Source organism: Penaeus chinensis, chromosome 7 (genome assembly GCF_019202785.1).
Source record: "Penaeus chinensis breed Huanghai No. 1 chromosome 7, ASM1920278v2, whole genome shotgun sequence".
In the NCBI taxonomy this organism is placed as follows: Eukaryota; Metazoa; Arthropoda; class Malacostraca; order Decapoda; family Penaeidae; genus Penaeus; species Penaeus chinensis.
Genome location: NC_061825.1, coordinates 21,585,412 through 21,597,806, shown reverse-complemented (window position 1 = coordinate 21,597,806; position 12,395 = coordinate 21,585,412). Strand labels below are relative to the sequence as shown.

General features: G+C 39.0%; 1 protein-coding gene across 4 annotated transcripts in view; it reads left to right on the top strand.

Moving 5' to 3' along the window:
- Positions 1-11,995, top strand: part of LOC125027199 (anillin-like) — a 71,973-nt gene extending 59,978 nt beyond the window's left edge. For all 4 annotated transcript variants that reach the window (XM_047616126.1, XM_047616124.1, XM_047616125.1 and 1 more), the window contains 5 exons: positions 144-352; positions 9,943-10,125; positions 10,404-10,598; positions 10,736-10,908; positions 11,061-11,995. In XM_047616126.1, the coding sequence (XP_047472082.1) occupies positions 144-352; positions 9,943-10,125; positions 10,404-10,598; positions 10,736-10,908; positions 11,061-11,184 (884 nt within the window). In that variant the 3' untranslated portion in view covers positions 11,185-11,995. The remainder of the gene's footprint in view (positions 1-143; positions 353-9,942; positions 10,126-10,403; positions 10,599-10,735; positions 10,909-11,060) is intronic.
- The last annotated feature ends 400 nt before the right edge of the window (positions 11,996-12,395 follow it).

Here is a 12,395-nt window from a genome sequence, read left to right as displayed (position 1 = left end):
TTATGAAGATTTTTTTTTTTTTTCAGTGATCATCAATATACAATTATAGCAGATTGCCTGGATTTTTTTTTTTTTTTTTTTTTTCTCCAGTGATCATCAATATACAAATATAGCAGATTGCCTGGAAATTACTTTCTTTCCAGGTGACACCATATATCATCTGATGGTCCTTGTGAAACACCGGGATCAGGTCATATCCTCTCAGCTGCTTACAACACCTGAGTGTATGGTTGATGGTGCAGTCACCTTCCCAAATCTGATGTCTTTGCATCATCTTACTTCTGACTTCAACATTGCACTGGAAGTCTATGCCCTAAGCACAGTTCATCACCGGAACCTTAGCATTAAAAAGGTGAGCAATACTCGTGTGTGGAATGAGAAAGGTCTACTTCTTAATGGTCTTATCTGACTCTGGGATGTGGCTCAAGTTAGGGAATATCACCATTTTGGCCAGGCTAGGAATAAAACAGTGGTAATGTTCAGATCTTGCTTATTTTTTTATCTGTTGTCAATGATCATCTCAAGTATATTCTTTATTGTTGTACAGTTAACTCATTGCTGCCTGGGAAAATTAATAAAATGGGGAAAATGCTGTGCTCATTTTTTTTTTGTGAAATGTCTGCACATAGATGGCTTTGCTAGTGCTTAGCCACAAAGGAGTCAATTAGTAGATCTTGAGACCTTACCTGATTTCACCCTTCCTTGAATTGGTGGGAAAAACACATTTTTACTAGCGCTATGAATATTGATGGTGTTATTTTTATTATAAATATTATGATTACTATTATGTTATAAACATTAGTAACAGCAAAATAAGATAGCATAAAATATTTTTGTAAATCAATGAAAAGGGTGAATGGGCGAGACCAGCAGTACTCGTAATTTGCTCATTGGTGACTTAGTACAAGTGTAACCATCTATGTGTAAAAAGATTAAAGTAAACTCACAGTGGGCATGGCATGTATGTACATGCCATGCCTTTCGGCTTTGGGTTAAAATACCAGCCTAGCTATGCCAAACCTGTGGAGGTATACTTGTAGTGGAACCGAAGCAAGAAGCTGGGCAGAGAAAGGTAACTTTGAGATCAGGATAGTCTAGCTAGTGGAACTTGGCCTTTTATCTTTTTCCTGTGGTTAGTGTGTGTGTGTTTATACAATTACTCCATAACTTAGTAAGGGTTCAGGCACCAGAAGGCATATCATGAACTAAGAATTATTATCCTGAAAAAAAAATGAAAAAAAGTTGTTCCACTAACCTTATCTGAGCTTTGAATTCAAGTCAAGTTGGATATTACCATCTTTTGGCTGGTCTGTGTGCTTTCTTAGGCACTAAAGCTGTGGTTCAAATGGCCTTCTCTGACTGGAACTGGACTCAAGTCTGGAATTATCTTCATTTTGGGATTATACTTTTACTGGAATCAAAAGAGAAGCCACAAGCTACATCTGACTTTGGGATCTGAGTCAGGGATTATAACCAGGCTTAGGTTTGCTAGTTGGGGAACTAGGGGAGCCAGATCTAGTCCATTCTTTGCCAAGGTAGTTGTGATCTATAGACTGTGGTCATTTAAAGGATTTGTAATCCATTTTTATCCAGTTTAAAATCACTCTTATGTATACAAAATATATACATATATACACATGCATATATACATATATGCCTGTATACACATATGCGCACACATACATACACATATATATACACACAGACATACACACACACACAGTCGTACACACACATATACATACATACAGACAGGGAGAGTGTCATAGTAATGGAACCAAAATGGGATGCATTTTCACCAGAGATGTTACCAGGGCCATCTGATTTCTGGGAGGCATACCAAAAATGTTTTATGCCCAGTTTCAACTGTTGTTGATCCATAGTCTACAGTTGTCTTTTAAATTTGTTAAATGTTACTATGGTATGTGTTCGTCTTCTACGTTTGCTTGGTGTTTCTCTAGGATGCTTGAGGGTGAAGAAAACACTGATGAAAACTAAAGTAGGTTCATTTTCGATCAGCTCTGACAAAATTAATACGGAACTCTTGTTCCTCTCTGCCCCACACACCAGGCTCCGTCTGAGAGTGTTACTGCCAGATGTTGTACTCTATAAATCGTACAGAGAATCTCACTCTTTCACATATGTGATATGCTACACAGCAATATAAACTAAACATAATCTTCTATATTTCACATGGTATAACATATCACACAAAAGGAAGTATGTATAATATAATCACATAATTATCACGATATACGTACGATAATACTGGTATCATAATCCGTATGCAATGGCATCACAACATGGCACTCACAACTCACATCATTATCACAACTCACTTCATTATCGCAACCCATGCTATTATAATGCTACAATACTGCTACAAATACACCCCATAATGCCAAGCATGTTATTGGAGTTTGGAGCGGAACTTCATGCCTTACAGACCAGGTAGACACCCAGGGAGCTATCTGCCAGCCTGCCAGATCTTAGATTATTTGATTAAACCCTTGGATCTGAGTGAAGTGACCTTTATGTCATGAATAAAATAGGCTTGAGGGATGGGAGACATGAACATGCTATCATGAGAATTTTGGCTGAAGGCCGGGGTGATGGGAATGACTCACCACAAGTACCAAAAAACTTTTCATGGTGATTAGACTTGGTGGATGTTTAGGAAGGGACTCTAGCATTATTTTCATTGCTAAGCCAGAGTAGAATATGCCATCCATTTGTCATGGCTGGAAGAGCACGAGCTCCAGGAAGAACATTATTTCTGTGCTGAGGAATGGGGAAATCAGGATTGGTCACTAGGGCCTACTAATAGATTCCTTGCTGGCAGAGCACATGTGGAGCCATCTGTATGTAACATAATTCACAAAAATTACAAAAAATACAGGGGACAGAGCATAAATCTGTGTTGGTTGGATAAACCAGTGATTTAAATCAAGATTTATATCAAATGATAAAAAAAATGATTTAAATCAAAATTTACTTCTGGCCAATGCAACATGGAATTTAATGGATAATATAAAATCAACATAATTATACCTGCTCTATACATTTCTGAGGAATTGAACACTAAAAATTTCCTTTTTTCAATCTAGCAAAAGTTTTCACATTCCATTAAAAATTAATTCAAAGGGATTTACTTGTAATGAACTGTACTTATTTCTGAGAAGTAGAATACTAAAGCACATCCTTTTATAATACAGCACTACAAAAAATTCCAGATGCAATTAAAAAAATATTGAATTGTATTTATATTGTGAAATAATGAAAATTCAAAATTATTATAGCCTGTATTTAAAACAAAAACACATTGAATTTATATTGGAAAAGCAGTCTTTGAAAAAAAATTGTAGCCTTCTATTGAAAAATAGTTTATAAAAAATAAATTATAAATTTGGTGAAGTTGAAATTCAAAATATTTAAAAATTAAAGTTTTCAGTTTTAATTCTTATGGCAATAAAGTTGGTTCTTTTATGTTTTGAATGTATAATACCATAGCTGGAAAAATCTTTCAACCCCTGATGAAGATGCCACTGCAAACAGTTGTTGTTGTACTGCTGAAATTAGTACTATCCAACACATTTGAATGTGACCACTAACATACACTTGGTCACAGAATCACTAAACTTAAATGCAAGAAAAGGATCCAATTTAGATTGAAATTTCAATGACGACTGGGACAAATGAGGGAAACTTTTCATTGGCATAGTCCATTACATTATTCACTTCTGCACTAAGCAGTTTTCCTTGAAAGGAAGAATGAATAAGGTTTGCAAGAAGAAGTGATTGTGTTATGACTTGGCCAGACCTTTTTTGCAGTAGTTACTGCATCTCTGTCACTGATAAAGTTGTGATTTATTCTTTCCATATGTTCACTGCTTCAGCAGTTGTACATTTATTACTTCGTACTTTGTCCAAAGTCACAGCTATTGGTTCTAGTCATGCAAGTAGGGCCTCTGCTGACTGCTTCATCAATCTGTTCCCTATCAATTTCATAAATTTTCATGAGAGCTGGCCAGTTCTTTATGCATGTCTTCAGATAGTTACACATGATATCCTTTCTTGTGTCCTGAGGCATAACAAGACCTTCCTGGCAGTATCTTGCAGAAGCATAGTGATATATTAATTTATTATTTTTTATTTTTTTGTTGTTTATTTACTTATTTATTTATTAAAGTATTTGATATATACACCACATGCTCTTTAATATTGCCAGTTTCCATGAGATCATGAACCAGGCGATTCAGAATGTATGCAGTACAGCCATAGGCCACCAACTTCAGTCTATTGCCTTGTTCTAACACTTTCCTCATTTTGTTTACATTAACTGCATTATGTCAAAATCCTACCAACCTGGCAACCAAGTTCTTCTGTACACTTGAGTAGTTGATTTTGAGACCTCTTCTAGATATTCATCAGTATGAGGCTGGCCACTTGTGTCTATTGTATCCAATATATAGTCATTTGAGGTTGTCACAGTAACACCTATAATAGGCTTGCTGTGAATGTTAGATTATCCATCTTAAGACATAGTTTCATCCTTCAGCTCTGTAGCATACTTTGCATATTCTTTTTCACATATCATGGGTAGGAATTTGCCTGCAATTGCTTTTCTTGTTGGAGGAGTGTATCCTGGCCTCAATATCCTAACCCTTTTACAAAACTGAGGATATTCTACAAATCTAAATAAAGAATTGCTTACAGAGATCATCATAGCAACTGCTTCAAGGTTTACTTTTTCATAAGAAGTTGTCTTTATAACAAATGTGCCCAAAGTTGTTGCTTTATGCTTTGAAAAGCTGGCAGAAGTTGCACATCCTTTCTGTAATGTTGGAGTTGCAACACTTCTTTGAGGCACCTTACCTGGATTATCCAAATCCTCTTCTGATAATTCAATTTGTAGCTGCTGACATTTTTCTCTGAGATTTCATTTTTTCTACTATTCCGTGTAACAAGTTAACACTGTTTGCATATAGCTCTCCACCTAGACTATGAAGGAATTCTGTTAAAATGTTCCCACACTGGATTACTCTTCCTACCAGATACCTTGTGGTCAGTGACATCTCTATGCTTGGGAATGAGTGGCTGTAACACAAACTACTACACAGTGGCACAAGTCCAGTCATGACATAACATGATATATACAGGAACAGGAGTCAGGACAGAGAGATGATGCAATCCTGGCCAATGGCTGTTGGGTTGCCTGACAGGTTCAAACATGTAACCAAGTGAGAGATGATGCAACATGCTGTATAAGCACTCCAAAATGTGTTTTAAGCTAATGTATAAAATATATAATGGCTTTCCTTTTTTATGCTGATAAAAAAGGAAATCTGATATAAATCAAAAGAATCTGATTTGACTAGAAAAAATCACCAACTCTGGTTATAGACTACCTAAAGAGATGATATGGAGTCAGAATAGAGAAACATTCTGCTACTATCTCGATACAGCATATCAGTTCCCATGTTCCACTTACATCAAAAAGGTTGGGGTGAGGATGACTAGAGAGGGAGAAGAGAGCTTACTTTTGGAATAAGAACATGGTGGGTGTAGCTGGAACACTAAATCACATTTATCACAAAAAAAGATACAAGGAAACAACCTGCCAGTTTTGGACAGCTTGTATGTAATTTTGTGCAAAATGAACTAGGATTGGTCATAATAAGTAATATCCCCCCCCCCCCCACACACACAATCCCATGCCTGTTATTATTCGGGTGGGGTCATAGGGACTGAGGCTCAGTGTTAGGGATCACCTCTACCTTGGCTCAACTAATTTTTCATGGCCTTTTCTTCCTATTTCATTTTCCCTTTTTTTTCAGTCTCTTCCTTCTATTTCCTAAGTAGTAGGAACCGTGCTGAAAGGATGAAAGGCTTTGTGTTAATCTTAAATAGCCTGGGGAGCCATGGGCACAGTATTCCCTTGATTAATTGCCTTTACTACCCCTCAGTGGTACCTGGTCTACCCTGAGGGGTAGATTTTATATCCTTATTAGGGGCATTAAGTTTTGCCCCTTCATCAACTAGCCTAGCTACCTTTGACTTCTCTGGTTTCCTGACCCCTGCCTCTCCTTTGATCAGAATTCCAACCACTGCTGCTACTACTACCCCCTCCTCAGTGCTTGCTGTCAACTCAATCCATTCCAAATCATCTACCCAGGTCATTACACAACTTTCAGAGTACATCCCGTCCTCTCTCCCAACATCCTCCACTCCGTCTCCTCCTCCTGTGCAGCATTAGTACAGTGCTACACTATTCCTTCAAGATTCTGCTGTAAGTCCTACACCAATATTGCCAAGATTATCTTCCGTAAACACAATGTCTCTCACAAACTTTTTATTGGTGGGATGTCCTGGCCAGTCTGACCATATCGACCCAGAATGTTGGCATTTTGGCCACCCTGCTAAGCATTGTTGCTTTTAAGCCCACTCTACATGCTCACCCTGGTCATAACTATTCAAATTCCTCTGCACAATCATGCACATGTGCCAATTTTGGTGGATCCCACAATGTAGTTTATAGAAGCTGCCCAACCTACAAGTTTGAGTCTGAGGTAGCAGTTCTCAGATTTAAATTTGGCCTTGCTCTATGCCAGTACTATCCTTTGTTCTACTCCACTTCCTTCTTCCCCAAGATGTCTCAAGATCTTCCCCAGTATCTCTCCTTCCTACCCATTGCCATCCTACCTCTACTCTCTCTCTCTCCCCAGTTAATTTTTTTTTCCAATTTAAATCAAAATACTCCAGTCTCTATCATGTCCCTTGTGCTGTCCCCCTTCTCATTTTACCTGTTGCATCAGGCAATCTAAACGTTCTACCCCCCCATCTTCACCTTCCACATTCTCTCCTACCACATCCTCTCTTTCACTCACTTCTTCCTCTGGCTTCTCAGATGTGTCCTCTTCTCATCATTAGAAAAGCTTTGTTTCTCAGACCTCTTCACTCACTAATCTCCAGAAACTCTTGAGGACATTTAAAACTTTCTAAACACCAACTAAAGAGAAAGCTCCTCTCTCTCTCTCTCTCTCTCTCTCTCTCTCTCTCTCTCTCTCTCTCTCTCTCTCTCTCTCTCTCTCTCTCTCTCTCTCTCTCTCTCTCTCTCTCTCTCTCTCTCTGTCTCTCTCTCATCTACCCTCCAATCTCTTTATTCCCATTCCCTCTATATTCTAAGTAATTGCTAATATCCCTCATCCGCAGGGTGATGTGAAGCATTGGTGTGGTAGCCTAGGTAATGTTAAGTGCTGGCATGCCTTACAGCTGCCACTGCTGGCTAGCCTAGTGCAATAAAGGGATCAGCTGTGCATAAGCCTCTTCTGCCAGTTCATAACCTCTCCATCATCAAGACTTCTGCAGTGCCTCCTAGTGTCCACCCATGGAAACTGGGCACTTTGCAGGCCCAGGCTAAACTGTGGGGGATCTCGTAGCAACAGGAGGCTGTAGAGGTATGGAGCCATGGCCCACTGGTGTATGAACACACCCTGACTCTGTACCAACTCCTGCCCCTCAGCCACCTGGGGTTAATGGGGGGCTAGTGGGAAGTGGGCCTTGCCAGATGTAAACTCTGTAGGTCCTATTAGGAGGGCAACTGCTGGGGTGCAGGATGGGAACAGGAGTTACTTGTCCCACCTGTGTCCTGCCAACTGCCAACCCAGTAAGATGCCTGTTGGGCAAGGACTAAGGAAACCCCCTCTAAATATGGTAGCATTGACAAGGGTGGCAGAGATGGCATCCACCTAGAGCAACTGCCTGAGGGTAGGAGCTTGGAACATCTGGTCTTTGTGGCAAAATGGTTGTTTACCCCTGCTATTGAAGGAAGTGGTTGGGAGTTGAAGTGGCTATCCTCTCAGTGTTGAGAAGACCTGGCAGCAGCATGATCAGTATTGGTGGGTACATCTACTACTGGTCGAGCTGGAGCAATGCTCACCATCTCCAGAGAGTAGCCATAGCCATCTCCAGCTGACTTCAACCATCAGTAGTAGAGGTTACACTGGTTGACAAGCATATTATGGCATTGAGACTATATTGGTTCATTGGCAAATGCCTAAGGGCAAGGCAGAATTTCATCTCACTGGAGGCCACTGAAGGCCACAGATATGTGTCGAGTGGTTCAACTGAGTGGCAGTCAGGATTTGCAGGAATCTTGTTGAGGAGGTTGAAGGGTATTTCTTCGTAAATGACCTTCGTCCTGCCTATGGTCCTGGATGCCATCTGGCAGTCTGGTTCCATTCCCCCTGACCTATTGAAGGGTGTGGTCATCCCTCTCTGGAAGGGGATCGTTGGGACTCTTAGCAACTACCATGGCATCACACTGCTCATTATATCAGGCAAGGTTTTTTCCCACGTTCTTCTTAAATGCATAATTGAATGCATCCTAGAGCTTTGAGTCATTTTGGAATGTTGTCGTGAGTTTGGTCATGGGCTGCTTGCAGCCTACATCAACCTCAAGAAGTGTTTTGACTTGTTGCATTGCAAATTTCTATGGGAGTTCCTGAGAGTTAGGGGAATTCTGACAGATTGTTGGTCTAATATCAAGCCTATATACTGGTACTGGAAGTGCAGTAAAGTGTAATGGGGGCCTGTTGAGCTTATTGCCTGTTAACTCAGGAGTGAGGCAAGGCTGTGTCCTTTCATGAACACTTTTCAACACTTGCATGGAATAGATAATGGACTGAGCTACTATCCAAAGTCAGTGTGGAGCAACACTTGGCAATATCAAGGTCACAGACCTTGGTGGCTCTTGATGCATTCAGCAATGAAGCAAAGCCAGGATGTTGGGGACCTGTTTGGGGAACCTGTTCAGTTGATACATGCTTGCAGAGAGGATAAAGAGGTCACAGAGAGCTTTACATACCTTAGCAGTGCATTTCATTTCTCTGGGTGGTGAGACCAGGATGCAAGTAGATGGATTGGTCAGGCAGCATGAACTCTGTCAACAAGAGCATTTGGAGATGCTGGTACCTACATAGAAGGCCCAAGTTATGTATCTGTAAGGGCTTGATACTGCCAATTTTGTTCTATGGAAGTGAAACCTGGCTGCTATGTAGTATGCCTTGATGCCTTGAAGTCTGCACCGGATCATGGGATACAATTGGCAGGCCTGTCTCTCCAACCGATGGCTACACCATGAAACTGGCAAGGGACTTATTACTTGTTGTGAGGAGCTAGAGATGGGCTGATGGCCTGCCTAGCAGTTCACCATGAGGGACCCCCCATGGCTGGAAGTGAAGGGTGGATGTGGCTATGGGCCCCCATCAGTGTTAGCCCCCATTGATTGACTGATTGATGATGATCCTCCTCCTCCTCCTCCTCCTCCTTATTTATTTTAACCATAAACCATAGTTTATCAAAAGCTGATGGTTTATTTGTGTTACATATTTTGTATAGGAGTTTAGCATGTGGTGCTATAACAATGTGTAAATGTTGAATTGGTAGGTAATTTATTTTCTGATTTCTCATTATCCTAAGTAGAATAAAGCCACAAATTACATAACCTTAAGTTTTAGCTTACAGCCTGTAGCAGTATATAAAGTATTTAACAGTGATAATATCAATGTTAAGTATGTTACCTATAAAATCTTTAAGGGTCCCTTTCTATCTTAACTCTCAGTCATAGGGTCCTTGCATAATAGATCAATTTCCTTTTGTCAATGCATTTACCTTTTTTTTTCAGATCTTTAATACCAGAACTACACATAGAAATAAAATTTGACATGCATTGACTGAATATCCAATTCAGTACAATTTAGTTTAGTTCCAAAATAAGTCACTAGCTAGGACATACTATGCTTCATTTTTTCTATCTCCTCTAAGTATGATTTATCACACAATCATACATATATTCTTTATTTGGGAAATGTGTACTTTTTGTTAGACAAATGGTTTGCATGACTTGTCCTTTGTGTATAACTACTTGTATTCTCTTTGCAGGAGCAAAGCCGCATGAAGCTGACCCCACTGAAGAGGTTGCAGAAGAATGACTCGCGTTTGGCATCCCCCTCTGTGCAGTCTCCTGGCGGCCCATTTGCTGTTCGCAGCTCCTCCTTCCAGCTTGTTGGCTTCACTCACTTGAACATTTCTACTCTCACCAGGAATGCTTGGACACTTGAAAAGGTATACAGCTTCTAGGGTAACCACACCTAAATGAAATTAATCTTTTGTGGTGAACTTTTTTTTTTTTTTATTAGTGTTATTTTGCTTTTTATTTGCTTCAGTTAACTTTTGTTGGATGAGGTTGATTATTTTATGCAAGTTCATATCTGTGAATATACAAATATGTATATATATATATATATATATATGTATAACATTGGATATATGTGTATGCAGACATTTGCCTAACTTTTCTATTTGAGTGAGGTTTTCATCTAAGTTTTCTGTTTGTGTAATAGGTCCCTTTTTCCTCCCCATTGGATGGCCATCTGCTGATGAATGTGAGTTGTAGCTTTGAGGGAGGCATCACAGAGAGAGGTTTCCTCACAATGTTTGAGGATGTTGGAGGCTTTGGTGCTTGGAACAGACGGTGGTGTGTCCTTAGTGGAATGCACCTACGGTACTGGAGATATCCAGATGATGAGACCAAGAAGGTAGGAAGATGGAACACAAGCTGACACTAGTCTAAAAATTGTTTGAGATTATCTATTAGGAATTGGATTCTACATACTATTTTCAGTAAGAAGTTTCATGAAAATTCCATGAGCAGTATTTATGTATTTCTGTGCAGGACGCCATTGGACAGATTGATCTACGTAGATGCACAACACGGCGTGTAGAGCTTGTGGCGAGGGATGTCTGTGCCCGTCAGCATACCTTCCAGTTGACCTGCATGCGTCCTGCATACAGTGGGGATATTAATAACCTTGTGCAAGAGATTCATGGTTCTGCTCTTGTTAGCAAGTGGGTATCTTTGTTCAACTTTGTATTCTTGTTCTTTTTCCTTTTTCACTTTTACTCTCCCATTTGGTGTACTGTTTCTTCAATTGATTGAGATAAAGATAGACTGAAATATGGCTTTGGTAATTTAAGATGGTTTCTCCCCTTTTCCCCAGGTTGCTCTTGTCTGCAGACAGCAAGGAGGAAAGAATACTGTGGTGCAACAAGCTTAATAAGGCTTTGGCTAACATCAGGGCTTGGGATCCTGATGCTCTTAGGCCAGAGGATTACCAAGTGTAATGGCCACATCACTTTAAGGATATTTGCAGCTTGAATAACAAAAATTTGATTTTGAGAAATTAACACAAATCTCTTAGGCCAAATGATTAAAAATAAAACAGCTTGTACTTTCTTTGCCTGTCAGTTTTCACAGACAGGAAAGTGAGTGCTTTGCCAAGTTTCTAGATGTTTATATAAAACTGATTGCCTGAAAATTATAGGAAACAAATTCATTTATGATGGAATATATATATATTTTATAGCAAAGATGCTTTTTATGAACATGTTTCTTTTCTTCATAGTGTGCTTTCATATACTTTATTACAATGATTTTCTTTTATTGTAGTGGGATTTATTTATACTTAAATGTTATGTAGTATATGTTACTAATCACTTGTCATATATCAGTTTCTGAATAGTGGCAAACTATCCAAAGGAATATTTGTTGGACACATCTGTGCTTACATTGAAGCTGTGAAAATGATCAGATTGATTCAGAAATATTGTTCTTTTGTCTAAATAACTGAACTGCAGTACTTGACATTACAAAGTAATTCACACACCACTCCTCCCTAGCCATACACTTTGATGACATTGTTGATCACATTGAGTCAGTACAGTATGTAGTTTATACTTTTGGGAGACAGGATTTTGAATTGTTGGAAGAGATTTCTATATAACCTTATAAACTAAATATTTTTCTAGAGGAGTGCTGATTGAAATATTGAAAATTACATGGGGATAACTTTCCTCCAGTTTATTTATAACATCTTTGTAGGTTAAGAGTATCCCTTATACAGTCTGTCCAATTGTAATAAAACTAGCAAAAACAGGGGAGTTTCCTTGATTTCCTTTCTTGTAACCTGATTAAGATTAACAAATAGTTCAACATCACTATTAGATCATCTGACAAGTTGCTTGCAAAACGGTGGTTACAAGTGTATTAACCCACTGCCACCGGGGAAAATGAATTAAGAATGGGAAAATGCTGTGCTCAGTTTCTATATTTTTGTGAAATGTCTCTGCACATAGATGGCTCTGCTAGTGCTTAGCCACAAAGGAGTCAATTAGTAGACCTTGTGACCTTACCTGATTTCACCTTTCCTTAAATTGGGGGCAAAACATATTTTTTACTAGTGCTGTGAATATGGTGTTATTTTTATTTTAAACATTATTATTACTATATTGTTACAAACATTAGTAACAGCAAAATAAAATAAAGTAAAATATTT